General features: G+C 54.4%; 5 protein-coding genes across 5 annotated transcripts; 2 read left to right on the top strand and 3 right to left on the bottom strand.

Moving 5' to 3' along the window:
• Positions 1–1,637: 1,637 nt before the first annotated feature.
• GLOTRDRAFT_56502 (ATP synthase F1, beta subunit) lies at positions 1,638–3,768 on the bottom strand. Its single transcript, XM_007864818.1, has 6 exons — positions 3,548–3,768; positions 2,927–3,490; positions 2,552–2,870; positions 2,288–2,498; positions 2,108–2,230; positions 1,638–2,049 (listed from the first exon to the last, which is right to left on the bottom strand). Exons 1-6 carry the CDS (start codon positions 3,732–3,734, stop codon positions 1,816–1,818), a joined length of 1,638 nt encoding a protein of 545 aa, XP_007863009.1. The 5' UTR covers positions 3,735–3,768; the 3' UTR covers positions 1,638–1,815.
• Positions 3,769–4,706: 938 nt separating this feature from the next.
• Positions 4,707–7,228, bottom strand: GLOTRDRAFT_114532 (MFS general substrate transporter; the record flags this gene model as incomplete). The annotated part of the gene is made up of 19 exons (XM_007865092.1): positions 7,094–7,228; positions 7,005–7,042; positions 6,934–6,943; positions 6,831–6,884; positions 6,655–6,780; positions 6,501–6,601; positions 6,365–6,445; positions 6,223–6,313; positions 6,111–6,161; positions 5,938–6,060; positions 5,825–5,884; positions 5,765–5,768; positions 5,609–5,699; positions 5,398–5,559; positions 5,270–5,338; positions 5,153–5,206; positions 5,066–5,099; positions 4,821–5,010; positions 4,707–4,760 (listed from the first exon to the last, which is right to left on the bottom strand). The coding sequence occupies exons 1-19, from the start codon at positions 7,222–7,224 to the stop codon at positions 4,707–4,709; spliced, it is 1,524 nt and encodes a 507-aa protein (XP_007863283.1). The 5' UTR covers positions 7,225–7,228.
• Positions 7,229–7,825: 597 nt separating this feature from the next.
• GLOTRDRAFT_136792 (uncharacterized protein) lies at positions 7,826–9,886 on the top strand (the record flags this gene model as incomplete). Its single annotated transcript, XM_007865093.1, has 8 exons — positions 7,826–8,056; positions 8,132–8,204; positions 8,458–8,588; positions 8,640–9,000; positions 9,063–9,163; positions 9,222–9,420; positions 9,511–9,712; positions 9,778–9,886. The coding sequence occupies exons 1-8, from the start codon at positions 7,949–7,951 to the stop codon at positions 9,884–9,886; spliced, it is 1,284 nt and encodes a 427-aa protein (XP_007863284.1). The 5' UTR covers positions 7,826–7,948.
• Positions 9,887–9,895: 9 nt separating this feature from the next.
• GLOTRDRAFT_114534 (nucleotide-binding domain-containing protein) lies at positions 9,896–13,908 on the bottom strand (the record flags this gene model as incomplete). Its single annotated transcript, XM_007865094.1, has 10 exons — positions 9,896–10,172; positions 10,228–10,523; positions 10,585–10,695; positions 10,749–10,798; positions 10,858–11,275; positions 11,325–11,393; positions 11,444–11,889; positions 11,936–12,029; positions 12,531–12,836; positions 13,888–13,908. 10 exons carry the CDS (start codon positions 13,906–13,908, stop codon positions 10,139–10,141), a joined length of 1,845 nt encoding a protein of 614 aa, XP_007863285.1. The 3' UTR covers positions 9,896–10,138.
• On the top strand, positions 13,902–15,651 carry GLOTRDRAFT_109975 (GDP-mannose 4,6-dehydratase). Its single transcript, XM_007865095.1, has 7 exons — positions 13,902–14,097; positions 14,154–14,181; positions 14,235–14,341; positions 14,393–14,920; positions 14,976–15,111; positions 15,170–15,268; positions 15,322–15,651. The coding sequence occupies exons 1-7, from the start codon at positions 13,998–14,000 to the stop codon at positions 15,455–15,457; spliced, it is 1,134 nt and encodes a 377-aa protein (XP_007863286.1). The 5' UTR covers positions 13,902–13,997; the 3' UTR covers positions 15,458–15,651.
• Positions 15,652–15,895: the final 244 nt, after the last annotated feature.

Genomic DNA, 15,895 nt, shown 5'->3' on the forward strand with positions numbered 1-15,895 from the left:
AGGCTTGCAGGTCCACATCGGTCCCGGCGGGAAATATTGGACTTCTCTGACGATATCCTTTCCATCTATGACGCGCCAGACTCTTCGCTCAGAGTAGTCCTTGAGAACTATCTTTGCGTTTTCCAGTTTGATGCAGGATCGACCAGTACGTCTGGCATCAAGGATAGTTGAGATAGACGAATCCGCAGGAAATCCATTGGGTTCTTTTATAGTTAGTTTGATCGAGAGCGTCTCCAGGCATGGCACAGCAGTAGCAATTGGGTCACGACAAGGAGCAAGAGCGCAGAAGACTTCTTCAAATGAGCCCGATATGCGCGTCGAATAGTCTCCTGAGATGTGGAGTTCCCGCAGCGACTGCAGTGGATCCAGCACCTGGGCGAGTTCAAAGCCACTATCCACGATACCTGGACATTGGAGGCAGAGCTTTTCTAACGGGCATCTTGAGGCCGCTATCATCGTCGCCAATGAATACAGTATCGATACGTCCGGGTCCCCCCAACGATAGGCTGTAAGTGATAGCTCGCGCAGCGCAGGAGCGCTTATTAACGGTAATAAGAAGGCGGGTTTGTCGTCCCAGAATGAGATGGTAAGGCACTCAAGATTTGCGAGAGGCAGGATGGGCGTCTCGGTGCAATTGATCTGGGTGAACCGGATATCCAGAGACCGGAGAGATGTGCACTGTTCAAGCACGTCGAGCAAAGACTCTTCGACTACGGCATCTTGCAGAGAAAGTCGGGTAACTTGCGCCCAGGAGAATTCGTCACCCCGACATACACTGGGATTGCCTCGGAGTACGCAGTCAGACCCGGGCCAGCGAGGTGCGAACGAAATGCATGCACCCATCGCTTCGCCATCCAGCTGGAGAGATAGCTTCCTGAGGAAGGGTAGTCTCAGTGGACTCTGAAAGAGAACGTCAATCATCCCCGTCGTCGCAGTCAATGACACAGACTCGGCGCGGTTCATCCATCTCCTCCAAGCATGCAGGCAGTCATCGATGTCTTTCGACGGGTGCCCCCCCATCTTGAAAGACAGATTCAGCGGTAGAGCTCCAGACCGGGAGACGTACATCTCCATGAGGTTTGTCAAGTCTTTGACCTTTTGAACCGCTAACTGGAAATCGTGCTTCGTGAGGATGCCAGTGGATGTGATATCCACGTTGCGCCAGAGTTTCGGAGTGGCCACTGCACATTGCTTCCATCGACGACATACATGTGTCAATAGCAAGGGCAAACACTGTGGGTTATCGGCCCAATGAGGACGCTTGAGATATTCCACGAATATTTCGGAGAGTAGCTCGACCGGCAGTCGATGTATCAGCGATACGCGGTTTGACGTGCCAGTGGAAGTCATCCCTTCAAACAATTGCATTTCAACAACTTGCTGTGGGCTAGAGACATGATCAGTGACGAATCAGAGGAGATGGGTAAAAGCTGTACGTACAGCAGAACCTATTCGTAGAGGTCTTGATAACATTCAAGTAGAGCGCCACACCCCTCGCCGCTGAGGTCAGCTAACCCAGACACTGCAAAATATACCCCTTGAAGTGATAGATCAAGCCTGAAGTGGTGAGCGTCTGGTGCAGACCGTTGTTCGTGCCACACCATAGCCACATCCGTGACCACAAAGCAACCCAATTTGTCACGATTCGATGGCTCCGCGCTATTTGATTGGCTCGTCTACACTGATATCTTCGAAAGCACAAAGAGGGACACGAGGTATATGAGCAAATTAGAATGCGAAGAGTATATCATTTTGTATCCACACATCGACACACCACCACACGCAGCGTCTATCAACTATGCATAGCATCTAGAACTATGAGCTGCCCATCTCCTTCGCCAACTGCTCAGCCTTGGCCTTAACATCGTCAATGGTGCCAACCATGTAGAAGGCGGACTCGGGGAGAGAGTCATGGTGACCAGAAAGAATCTCCTTGAACGACCGGATGGTGTCCTTCAAGGGGACGAGCTTGCCCTCGTAACCGGTGAAGACCTGCGCAACAGCGAAGGGCTGAGACATGAAACGCTGAATCTTACGAGCACGCTCAACCTGAACATCAAGTTCGTAAGCTAATAGCTGCTAGCGGTAGATGATGGCAGATACATACAGTGAGCTTGTCCTCCTCAGACAACTCGTCCATACCCAAAATGGCAATGATATCCTGGAGAGACTTGTAGTCCTGGAGGATCTTCTGCACAGCAGTCGCGACGTCATAGTGCTCACGGCCGACCTACAAGGCCCATAACGCGTCAGCAGACAGAACACCAGGTGAGCACAGCCTACTCACGATACGAGGGTCCAACATACGAGACTTCGAGTCAAGAGGGTCGACAGCTGGGTAGATACCCAGCTCAGCAATGCTACGGGACAACACAGTCGTGGCGTCCAAGTGAGCGAAAGTCGTGGCAGGGGCAGGATCCGTCAAGTCATCGGCGGGCACGTAGACAGCCTGCACGGAGGTGATGGACCCCTTCTTGGTGGTGGTAATACGCTCCTGCCTAAAACCGTAATCAACAATCACCGCTTTGCAGCCACCACATCGTGGACTTACATGCCACCCATGTCCGTGGAGAGCGTGGGTTGGTAACCGACAGCGGAGGGGATACGACCGAGCAGGGCAGACACCTCGGAACCAGCCTGGGTAAACCGGAAAATGTTGTCGATGAAAAGCAACACATCCTGGCCCTCCTCATCACGGAAGTACTCCGCAATGGTGAGACCAGTCAGAGCAACACGGGCACGGGCACCAGGGGGCTCGTTCATCTGACCGAACACAAGAGCGACCTTAGAGTCACCCTTGAGGTTGATGACACCGGTCTCAATCATTTCGTGGTACAAGTCGTTACCCTCACGGGTACGCTCACCGACACCTTTCAGACGACTTAGTCTGTGGACTCACTTAGTCACCGCCGGAAAGGAAGCTTACCACAGAAGATAGAGAAACCACCGTGAGCCTTGGCGACGTTGTTAATCAGCTCCTGAATCAACACAGTCTTCCCGACACCGGCACCACCAAAGAGACCAATCTTTCCACCACGAGCGTAGGGGGCGAGGAGATCGACGACCTTGATACCGGTTTCGAGCACCTCAGCGGTCGTCGACTGGTCGACGAATGCCGGGGGGTCAGCGTGAATGGGCAAGAGCTTGACACCCTCGATGGGGCCACGCTCGTCAATGGGCTCGCCAATGACGTTCATAATTCTACCAAGCGTCTGCCTGCCGACGGGGATTTTGATAGGCGCACCAGTGTCAACGACCTTCTGTCCACGAACGAGACCCTCGGTACCGTCCATTGCAATGGTGCGGACCGAGTTCTCACCCAAGTGCGCAGCAACTTCAAGGACTAGACGACCGCCGTGGAAATCTTGCACCTCCAGGGCGTTCAAAATGGGCGGGAGGTCCTCCGTATCGAACTGGACGTCGACGACGGCACCGATGACAGTCTTGACCTGGCCGACGGCGCCCTTGGCCTCCGTCGCATAGCTGCGAGCTAACAAACACCTCGTCAGGATCCCTTACGCGTCTCCCAGCTAAATCCTCAGCGCACCGGTATGGGGGGCAGCAGTGCGAGCGGGACGAGCGGCAGAGCTGCTCGTTGCCGCGGGACGTGTCAGGTTGACAGCAGCCCTCGTGAGCACGGGGGCGGCAGCAGCGGACGAGAAGAACGCATTGTTCCTCTTCGCGTTTTGTACCGCTCTGCGGGATAGGCGAGTGACGCCGCGCGAGGTGAGCATCGTCGACGACAGTGGTGTTGAATATACCAGCGACGTCGGTCGGGGTCGCCTTCGGCCCATTTTTCAGTTGGCACTCCGCCCAATCTCCGACGGCTCACCCGGCGCGTTCCGATCTAAGTACCAGCAAGTACTGCTGCACGCGAGGCGTGTTCATTGACGGCAAATATACGTGTTTAGCTTCCGTATAGCACAGTGACGCAGATGATGGAATGATATCTAGTCTATAGTACGAAAATCCAGTCCCCGACTTCTGGTGGATTCACGATGAATGCATTATGTAGACCAGTCCAAGACTATGACCTCCTTCAGGTATTACCCCGCGCTACCCCCCCCCCCCTTTCGCATCTATTGGGACTTCGATTTTCCTGATACCCAAACTTCTTCGCAGACCTGATATACCAGCCTGGAGTTAGCACTCGACCACTACCTTATGCAGTATATTCAAGTCCTGACATGGAGCTTCCCTCTGACTCTCGCAACATTCTCGAATACCACTAAAAGTATTCACGTACGTTAATGTTCACATTGGTTCTGCGAGTCGCCGCCTTCCTGTTGAGATTTATGAGTTATTTATATATAACGCAGAAGCTCAAGTACATGTAACAGGCCACCGTCAGAACAACTGCGAGGTTCACCCTTGAACCGTCCGCTAGGTCGCGAAAGATCACGACATTTTATTCCTGTAGGTGCAGGCAAACGAATTGAAGCCCTCCCCCCAGGACGTGAAGTACCATCAGGCTTCTTACCTTCTGCACAGGTAGGGATGCGCGTTGGCTACCGTGTTGCCTGATCAGTTGCAGCAGAAATATTAGTGCCTTTCTATGTATAAATCAGTCTAATCAGAGTAGCTCCTTGCTGCCGTGACCGAACATGCGTGCAGTCGTAGCAGAATCAAGATAGGAAGTGATATTGAATAGCATGCATGCGTTAGTATTGTCTAGAATACAGCGAAGACATTACGATCACAAGTCATCACAACACATAACGGAAGTCGAGATTTTCTCTATCGGTCAAATCAAGAAAGGCCTGTAATGACGACCAGAAGTAAGTATTTCTTTCACTGCAAGAGCCAAGCAGGACACGTACTTTGTCCACCTTCTTTTCTACGACTGTCCCATTTTCGTTCTTCACTGTCACGTACACGTCTTCATAGTTCTCGTCTCGCCGCTCATTATCACGGCGCTTGTTCTCGGACACACAGTATGCGCGTATGCCGAGAAGTATGCAGCAGTACACGAAGATGCACACGGTGATGACAGCCCATGGGACGTGGTTCCTACATCGCCCTCGGTGAAATTCTGAACCAAGTTTCCTGCACGCATTGCGCTCACCTTGGCTGGTACTTCTTCTTCCACATGAAGGGTCCTGGTCACGGAATTCGGTGAGGACATGGAAACACAGTAAACGAACCCACATACCTGCAGCATTCCCAATACCGTAGCCGATCAGAACGATGGCATTTGTCGTAGTACCTGGTGGCAAAAGAGTAGGTGAATTGTGCATTCACCCCCGTTGACCGAAGTGCGAACGCGTACGTTTTGTATGCCCTGCTGTGAGTTGTCCCACCCATGCCAGGAAAATGACGAAGGGCGTGATCCCAAATACTATAGGTGCAGAAAGTTAGATTAGGAACACAGCAGGTAGGAGATGATCGCAGACTGACTCGAGAGCCAGTACGAGAACAGCAACCCGACCCGGTTGTGGGACGGCAGGGTGTTGACAAGGATACAACCCAAAATGGCCGGGATGCCCATGAGAGCACCAGCATATGCGCGGCCATTTGGAATGTACGTTGCGAGGGTGACCCCAGCATAAATGGTGACAACTGCTACCGCTCAGTAATCGTAATATCTCGATGCAGTAGCTACACTCACTCTCAACGACGCCATCTACACAGCCCAGGAGGGTGGTCTGAATGGTGCTGAATCCGAACTCATTAACAATAAGTTGGCGTTGGTTGGTCAGCTAGATGACGTTGTCAGCGGGTGTACTGGAAGGGACAAGCAGCGCATGCATACAGAATTGATAACTTGGCTGAAAATATGCTCGAGTCAGATACGCGCCTAAATCGAAGCAAACATTCTACTTACGAGATGGCCGCGAAGAAGAAGAACATATAAGTCTTGGGATCCTTGAAGGACTCGATGAGCCTGTGTGGGTATCAGCCAAGCCGGCTGAAATGAGGTCACACGATGATGCCCACTGTTCTTTCTTGAATCGCTTGTTCTCTACACCCGCTTGGTTGACCTTGATCCGCTCAACGGCGAGCACTCGCTCTTGTTCGGTGAGGAACCAAGCATTCGCCGGAGAATCGGGGAAAAGGAACCTATCCGATTCACTACAGCTATGCTACCAGCGATGGATGGAACAACGTACCAGAATAGCACGGCGGTGATCAGGGTGATGATACCCGTAATGATCATCAGCCTAACAGAATGTGAGATGTGTAACTTGATCCCGGGTGCCTGAGCCATAATCGCTCACTAACCATTGCCACGGCATAAAGTTGTCGGTCTGGGTGTGAAGCACGCCGAAGGCGATGAAACCCAAGACGATGACTGCGACACCATTCATGAGGACTATGCGAAATTATTAGCAACTGTCCCAGCATGTTGGTGCGTTTCACATACACCAATAACCAACCCGCTGTGTCTGTTCCCCCCGGGTGTAGAACATGGACGTCACAATCATGAAGCCAGGGGTGATAGCACCTATACCCATTGAAGTTAGATTAACTGAGGGCGTTCGTCGGGCAAATCCGATTACCTTCTGCCATGCCCATTATAAATCGAACAGCAAAAAGTGCTCCGAACGATTTACAAGCTGCATGCGAGCACAATGCGATTGCCCATATGAAAATGTTAATACTGTTATTTGGAGAGATCAGACATGCGACGAGGCAAGAATCCTGCCCAAATACCTCATCCATTTGCCAACTGGGAACCGTTGAAGGGCCAGATTCTGTGGCCACTCGAATGCAAGATAACTTAGATAAAATATCGTTCCTAGCCAGTTGAACTGGTTTTGGTTTAAGTGGGCGCCAGGTCTATGTCAGGATCAGCTGATATGCACGGTACTTCTCCTACTCCCACTTACAAGATGCCGAGTACGGCTGACTGTCCGAGAGTCGTCTTATCGGCGAATTGCATTCTGTATATGCTTGAGCTGCGTAACCGATAGTAGCTGGAGGGCGACTTACAGGTACAAGACTTGCCAGAGCCAAGTGCGAGGTCAGATCGACGCGTTTCCTCGTACCTGATAATCACTTACTGCACATGAGAGGCAAAAGATGCCAGTCTATCTTTCGTCTGTTTCACAAGTCAATACTTGACGGACGCGTTATTCTCCGCATAACTCACCTCAGTCGTAAAGCTTCTTGTGGGTCGAGCGTGACATCCTTCCCGGCCACCAGCTGCGCGGCCGCATCGGCCTCGCTCGCGTCCACCGCGATCGGCGCGTGCTTTTCTGACCGGTCACTGCTCGAGTCCATGCAGGCGTATGTCAAGACGAGAGCGAGGGAAGGGTGTGGGACTGGTTGCCTCGCCCGCTGTTTATAAGTGATGGAGATAGCTCAGCCGAGTCCGAGTCTTCTTCTTCTCGGACAGGTCAACCAACGAGCATAGACGCTTGCTGGCATGGCGCATGTTTCCTGTGGATCCATGATCGATTGTACACTTTGAGACCTTTACACAATCTCCGCCGAGAACGGCGTGATGACGGCTCCGGAAGGCAGTAATATAAATACTGTTCCCAGCCAGCTTGACATGAACAATTCCGGCTGCGCTAGGCAAACGCCTTGTCTGTGACTGCGTTCGAGAGGAGGGCACAGATTTCTCGTCCTGGTAGCCGAGCTTGTGCCTTGGGCTGACACTGAAAGACCGACGCTTGGCTTGTGCACCTTTCATTTGCCTCCGCTGTCCGAACCTGGTTCGAACACGTGGGAGCAGTCTGTTATTCTTATTCTGCAAATTGAAACAGACCCAGTCAGGACCCAGTCTGCTCAGCTGTTCATCGTTCTGATTCGACAAGGGCTTGTCTGAGACACGTTCCGTGAGCGCCTGAAGCTCTGCTGGATAACGGCTTTGCGACGGCCGGTGTATGCAGAAGCTTCATATCCAGTTTTCATCTCCTCAGAAGCAGAGTCGCGAAGATTTTCCAGCTTAGTCCCGGTCAGACATATATAGGACACTGCAGTTCTCTCCACAACGAGGCCGATGAGCATGGACCCGCAGGGCACTGCGGCGCCATCGAAAGAATGGGTACTCGCGCCTGAAACAGAATACCGGTTCGAGCTGGACGCCGGCACATCCTTGGCTGTGAAGGTGCGTTTGGACGTGCAGTCAGAATTACGCTGTCGGTCTTGTCGCCAACCCATCGCAATGTAACGCCTCGCGTAGCTCACAAGCGGGCAAGCAGAAGTCTTCGGAGCGGAACTGGTGGAGGGCAAAGCCTATGTCTTTGGATACGAGTGTAAGGCCGCGGTATATACCTGGCTGGGATGTACCATAGAGATGAGTGCAATACTATCCTTGCACGCTGCGCCGTGTGGGCTTATGGAAGGTATCCCTGCACGTTATCGGCCAGCCCTCCACAGAATATGTCTCGGAAGAGACCCCTATGGCCGCCTATGCTAATGTGCACACCGTGTTTGAACAGAGGCGCGTTCGTGCACTGCAAGCAATACACGGTTCACCCTTGTCTGATGGTGATAGTGGACCGTCAGACCCGCCCCGGGCGCTCGTCCTAGGCCCCGAGAACTCTGGCAAAACTTCCGTGTGCAAGATATTGGTCAACTACGCCGTTCGAACAGGGCAAGACTGGTCCCCTATCCTAGTCAACGTAGACCCTAACGAGGTGCGTACCATCGGCGGCTTGCGCTCAGCCTGAACCAGACGACGTGAACAGGGAGGGTGGGCCGTCCCAGGCGCGATTTCCGCCGCATCAGTGAGCACCCCGATCGCGACCTCCTCGCCCGCGAACACGCTCGGTTCAGCAGCCTCATCCGCACCAGTCACGCACTCCTCGAACGCACTCCTTCCATTAGCGTACTGGTACGGGCACGCAGAGCCCAAGCGCAACCCGCTGCTTATGGACAGGCTGATCCGCAACCTCGGGCAGAATGTGCAGGACAGAGACGAGGAGGTCGAGGCCGTCTGCTCGGGTCTCATCGTCGATACCCCCGCGGCGTTTGCGTCGACCACTGGCTCAGGCCTGAAGGAAGATCAGAGACAGGCGCTGATCAAGTCCTGCGTCGACGCTTTTAACAGTGAGTGCTAGACGCGCTATGGCGCTCTCGGGGGATCAAGCCGCTCAACCATGCTTTTGCAGTCAATGTCATACTAGTCGTCGGACACGAGAAGCTCACAGTCGAAATGCAGCGCATATACGGCGGTCGCATGGACGTGGTCAAAATACCAAAGTCAGGAGGTGTACGTTGGAAGTCTCCCTGTCGGGGTTTGCCTCACCGCGGCTCAATCGGACATACAGGTCGTCGAGCTGGATCGCAGCTACCGCGAGCGCATCCACTCCTACCAGCTGCATACCTACATGTACGGCCTGCGCATCGAGCCCCCTTCTGGCGTCGCCGACGCCACGCTCGGCGGGGAGCCTATCACCGACCTCACACTCGCGCCTTCCTCCATCCAGATCTCCTTCGACGATCTCTCGATATTCCGCGTCGGAGAAGGTGCGTGGACCATAACCTCCGTGCTGCCCGGCGGGAAGCGAGAAGTAAGAAGCCCACACTGACACACCCTTCCCATCCATCCCCTGACAGAATCAATGGCTCCCCAATCAGCCCTGCCAGTCGGCGCGACGCGCACGGTCTCTGAGATGCAGCCCGTGCAGGTGGATCCGGCCAAGAGCGGCTCGCGCCTCCTGAACGCCGTCCTCGCGCTGCTCTCCCCGCCCCATCCCGACGAGTCCGAGCGGTACGACGAGGAGATCCTCGACCTCACCGTCGTCGGCTTCCTGGTGATGTACGGCGCTTCCTTTCCCATCGCTACATAAACTCTGAGGAGCTGACCTTCCATTGTCTCTGAAGCACCGCGCTGGACGTGCCCAACCGTAAGATGACGATCCTCTCTCCCAATCAGGGTTCACTCGCTGGGCGAACCGCCATTGTCGGTTCCTTCGAGTGGTCCGAGCAATAGCGTAAGTGACGCGACGATGCCAGACGGCGTTCGGACAAGAAGTTATGTATAAGAAAAAATTACATCTATCCTACATCCGAGATATAATGGTCGACTGGGCTGCAAAAGCCCTTTTGCATGTACGGTATCGGTGATCTAGCCACATACATAGACATCGTATCCAAACCGTTCGGCATCACCATTCAAGTCCGTCGATAACTGTCATCGAGTCCAAGCTCTCTGCCTCTATCAGCTGCCCCTTCCTTCTCCTTATCACAACCGCGACAAATCCCGGCCCCAGACACCACTGTAAAACATACTCAACACCAAAGCACGCAACCGCACCACCTAAAACCACTCACCGAATGACCCAATCAATCATCAACAGGGCCCGCGTGCGCATACTCACCTGCTCGCTCCAGTACACGCTGCGCCAGGCGTACATGGCGACGAGCCCGCCCATGAAGCTGTACTTGCCTAGGTCGAACACGGCCGCGTTCCCGATATACGCGAGGCTGCCCAAGTGCGCATACTTGAACGGCTTCGCGACGTCCTCGTCCTGGATCCGCACAGTGCCCTCCGCTGACTTGCTCTGCCGCGCGATTTTAGCGAACTTTTGCCCAAGGTATTTGCCCTGCTGCGAGGCCACTTGGGCCGTCTGGAGTGGTTCAGTAGTTAGTTAACAAGGATGTGCACGGGGATGAGGAGGGAGCACGCACGGCGGGTAAGGCGGTGATCTTGTTGCTGATTTCTTGCAGCATGACGGTCAGCTCGTTCAGCGTAAGGCTGTTGTCCCGATCCGAGTCGTACAACTCAAACAGCTCCCGGACCTGAACGAATAAACATCAGTCGCGACTCGAGACACACACTCCTTGCTGCATACCTTGTCCAGATGCTTCTCCGTCATGGGCATCTTCTGCTTAATTCGCGAGGCTGTCAGGAAAGCCCGTCAGCCTACCATCCTACTCATAACCGAGGACTCCCCCGCTCACCCATCAACTCCCACTCCTCAAAATCGATCTTCCCATCCTTATTCCTATCACACTGGTCCACCAACTCCAGCAAATACCTCAACACACTCGTCTCGATCGTCGCGCAGTCCCCAATCGCGTACACCTCGCCCGCAGGCGCGCCCTTGACCCTTAGATGCGCGTCGACCTCGATCGCCTTCTTGTGCACCTGGTTCGGCAGCAAGTTCGACACCCGCTGGGTGAACGGGTTCATCGCGATCCCCGTCGACCACAGCACAAAGTTCGCGGGCACCTCGAGCGTCGCGATCGACCCGTCCGCGTGACGCTGCGTGAACACGACCTTGTCCGGGTGCACTTCTTTCACGCGTGCATTCGTAATCACGTTCACGCCGTCGCGCGAGAATTTGTCTTCGGCGTATTTCCAGATCGCTTCAGAGTACTGGGGACCTGTGTTAGTGCGGGACAGAGGGGAAGAACTGTATGCGTACCGTGTTGAGGATGTGCTCACGACTTTGGATGACGTGGATGGATACTTGCTGTCGAAGGAGTTTGGGGTACTGTAGAACGCACATAAGCCTCTGGTAGACAAATGGACTGAGACACCCACATAGTTCATCAGGTCTTCCTGGCACAAGTCATAGATCTCGGCGGCAGCCTCAACGCCAGTCGGCCCGCCTCCACAAACCACAAAACTCAGCAGCCGCTTCCTATCCTCGGGATCGCACGTCGGCAAGCTCGCCGCCTCAAAGTTATCAATGATCCGCCTTCGTATGCTCCGCGCATCGCTGATCGTCTTCAGCTGGAAGCAGTTCTCCAGGCCCGGCACGCCGTGCGTCGACGATACCGACCCGCACGCGATGACCAGCTTGTCGTACGGGAGGTACATGCGCTGCGGCTCGGTGCCCGGGACCGCCACGGCTTCGATCTCGAGCAGGCGGTCGTGCATGACCAGGTCGACGGCCTTGGCGTCGATGAAGTGCCCGTGCAGGCGGGCGATGACTTTGCGGAGCGGCTCGACGAGTGAGCGCGGTTGGACGGTGCCCACAGCGGCAGCTGGGAAGAGTTATGGCGGGTAGTCAGGAAGTGGAGGGATACTCACATGGAAGGAGAGGGGTGAAGGTTGTGTAGGTATCTGGAGCGACTACTGTGACATGGTAGTCGCCCGCGTGCAGTGATTGCAGAACGGAGACTGCCTGAATGGGAGTCAGACCAGTTCTCTACACTGCGGACAAAGACGAATGTCCGACTGTCGAGCATGCCGGAGCATCTGCCGGGAGGGAGAACACTTTCATGGCATGGATCTTGCTGCTCCATGACCAGGACATGAAGAGTGTCCTTGAAATGGACAAACAAATGTCTGCAGGACATTTACAAGTCTCCGACAATTACATCCGGCTCACGTATTCTTTATCTCGTTATCATGTTCCACTGAGGATCACTCAGAGATTTCACTGGGGACAAAGAACGATGCCCGGTGCTGGACAGTCCAGGGGAGAGGGGGCACCCGCAGGACAAAGGGAGCATCGGAATATAATCCCCCCCTCCGCAATGGAAGTCCGATGTCCTGCGGCGGGCGACGGAACATCGGTCTTTGCCCTCAGTGAAAGTGTTCTCCCACCCATCCGGTGAAAGACCAATGTCCGGTGACGGGACATCGGTCCTGGGGCAAAATGCTAATGAGAGGTGATACTCACTCCCCAACCGCCGCCGACGATGACCAGCCTCGGCTTAGCAGCAATCTTCGCATACTCTTCGTCCTCGTTGTCGTCCACTAGCGTGCTAGCGATCGGGAGATTCTTCGGGCCTCCCCTTTCCGGGTGCAGCGCGAGGGGACTGACGGGGACGCGATCGACGTGGGCCTCGGTGTACGTGAACGCGTCGTGGACAAAGATAGCGCCGGTGATGAACGCGAGCCCGACTACGGACGACGCGACGAGGTAGCCGCCGTACCTGGCGACGGTGAGGGTGCGTCGGACGAAAGGTCGTGAGCGGAAGCCGCGCTCGGGGGCGGTGGACGCGAGGCGGAGGTGGCTGAGGCGGCCATTGGGGACGCGGGCGGGGGCGGAGAGCGGGCGGACGAGGGTTGTCTGGAGGAAGCGCTGTCGAGGAAGCATCCCGCCCAGCAGTGAAGCACTCACGACGGCGGCTCTGGCGTATCGTTCAGGCGACGACGACGACGTTTACTCGAGGAGCTGAGTCTGACGTCACAAGGTCTATTTTTACGTTGCCGCTGTGGCACTGACTTGTGCTTTTACCAGGAGTCCAAGTTCACTCGTCCAATATATGTCGCGGCTCTGTACGAGGGACGGGACATACTTTGGGCGAAGGTCACTGGCTTTGTAAATATCGACGTTCGCAGTCGTCGACTTCCAAGTCTCTCTCTCTAGGGGCTGGATAGTCATGTTGACCCGCTTCCACCAGGTAACGAGAAATAAAATCATGCGCTTGGCCATGATCTGCACGAACTCTGGCTTGCCCAGCGGTATGTCTTGTTTTGTATGACCTGGAAATCACTGAGAGTAGACCACCATACGAGCAATTTCCGTCACCCACGATCACAATTTATGACCTTGCATGCCACGCGAATGAACGGAGAGCCAACCCCCACGTAAAGTATCTATGTACCCTACAGGTACGATGTGCGCTTCGTGCCGATGACTATTGACGCCATGGGTCGGCGTTGCGCATAGATCTTCGTTCGCGGGTTAGGCTTTACAAAGTCGACAGCCAGAGGGAAGGCACCATGTCCTCTCGAGGGTCGGTGAAGACTTGGTCTCTCAATCTGATGGGAGGCCCTTGTCCTTCAACCAGTGGGTTCGGTGGTGTCCTTCATGCATATGCCCGACACGGATGTCCCATGCAATAGTTAGTTTGAAGCCAGACGTTGTAAATGAAATGTAGCTCTGGACCATTGTATGATCGAGTGATACAGGCACACACTACCAGTGCCAGCCTGATCAGGGGAGCTGCTCTCCAAATATCCTGCTACAGCTTTAGTAGAGTCCGGTAGCAGGCTAAAATAAAAGCATTTCTCCAGTTCTTGCGGGCAACACGTCTGAAACGGCTGCGCATGCCTGGCAGTTTCCTGGCGTAACGATCCAGTATTTCTCTTGGACTTCGGACCCCAATTTCCACCCTTCCTGCCTCTTACCACGTCCACCATGAGCTCCCAGATCCACGACACGCCGACGGCCCCGCTGATCAAGCTGAACCTGCCCTCGCCAGAGGAGTACTTCAAGCGCAAGGTCGCCCTCATATCCGGTAACGGTCTCTGCTTTTCCCTCGATACGGCATCTCACTCGCCGGGACTGCGGCAGGCATCACGGGCCAAGATGGATCGTACTTGTGCGTTGACCAGCCATCTCGGCTGAGATATCCGTCTTATCTGACACTCGCAGGACGGAGCTTTTGTTGTCGAAGGGATATGAGGTCCATGGGATCATTCGGCGGTCGTCCAGCTTCAACACTGGTCGTCTGCACCATTTGTACGAGGATCAGCATGAGCGTACGTGTCCGATTCTCATCCTTCAAGGCTGTCTGCTTATATATAGCAAAGGTCCCGGCAAGTTCAAGCTACACTATGGTGACCTGAGCGACAGTACGAATTTGGTCTACATCATCGCCCAAGTCCAACCTACCGAGGTGTACAACCTGGGCGCCCAGTCTCACGTCAAAGTCTCGTTCGAGATGGCCGAATACACAGGAGACGTAGACGGTCTCGGGACCCTGCGTCTCCTAGACGCCATCCGTACCTGCGGGCTGGAGAAGCACGTCCGCTTCTACCAAGCCTCCACGTCCGAGCTGTACGGCAAGGTCGTCGAGACGCCGCAGAGCGAGACGACCCCGTTCTACCCGCGCAGCCCGTACGGCGTCGCGAAGCTGTACGCGTACTGGATCGTCGTGAACTACCGCGAGGCGTACGGCATGTACGCGTGCAACGGGATCTTGTTCAACCACGAGAGCCCCAGGCGCGGCCGGACGTTCGTGACGAGGAAGATCTCCCGCGCGGCTGCTGATATCCACCTTGGCAAGCAGTCGTGCTTGTACTTGGGTAACATCGACGCAAAACGTGACTGGGGCCATGGTATGTCCTTGTACTCCCTACGTTCCTGTGGCAGCTCTAACCTCACTTACCACAGCTCGTGATTATGTGGAGGGGATGTGGATGATGTTGCAGCAGTCCGCGCCGGAGGATTTCGTGCTCGCCACAGGAGAAACCCACCCCGTACGAGAGTTTGTAGAAAAGGCCTTTGGCGTTCTGGGTACCCAGATCCGGTATGTTTGGTTATTTAAAAATTGAAGTTGAGCTAATCGCTATTGCCGCGTACCATAGCTGGCAAGGGTCCGGGGTAGACGAGGAAGGCATCGACGTCAAAACGGGTAAAGTGATCGTCAAAGTCGACCCTCGTTATTTCCGTCCAGCGGAAGTAGAGTATGTGTTCACTTCGCCAATCTATACGTACGTGCTGAGCGCGGTCTCTCTAGCCTCCTCCTTGGTAAACCTACCAAAGCGGAGCGGCTGCTTGGCTGGAAGCGCAAAGTCAACTTTGATCAGCTGGTCCGGGAGATGGTGGAGGCGGACCTCAAGGCCGCGAAGAGCCTTGTGGAGGATCAAAATTAAACATTGCTCGCGCCTCGCCGCGATGGTGTAGGTCACTAATGGACAGACCTGCTGGTATCTTCGAAGGACTTATATAGAGGAAACGATACCAATGTAATATTTTGAATGCACGAGGACTGTCGAAGGTTTAAGTATCTACTGTGCTCTCAGTTTACGTATCTAGGAGAAGAAACAGTTGCTAAGATTGAGCTCAAGAATTTCTTCAAGGCAATCCGTTGTTTGTATCTCCCTCCGGATCAGTTTCGAAGCAGCTGCAATTATGGACACATGTAATACACCGGACCACGGTGCCGACCATTATACAGAGAACTGAATGTGTACTCCAGAGACCGAGAACCGCCGCGAAACTAGCCTGCGTCCGCAGGTAGCCAGCAACAAAAGCAGAGAGCAGTGTTGAGAGAGATGAGATGAGGATGATAAAAGGATATAAGCGAGTCT

This window comes from Gloeophyllum trabeum, assembly GCF_000344685.1.
Source record: "Gloeophyllum trabeum ATCC 11539 unplaced genomic scaffold GLOTRscaffold_00003, whole genome shotgun sequence".
In the NCBI taxonomy this organism is placed as follows: domain Eukaryota; kingdom Fungi; phylum Basidiomycota; class Agaricomycetes; order Gloeophyllales; family Gloeophyllaceae; genus Gloeophyllum; species Gloeophyllum trabeum.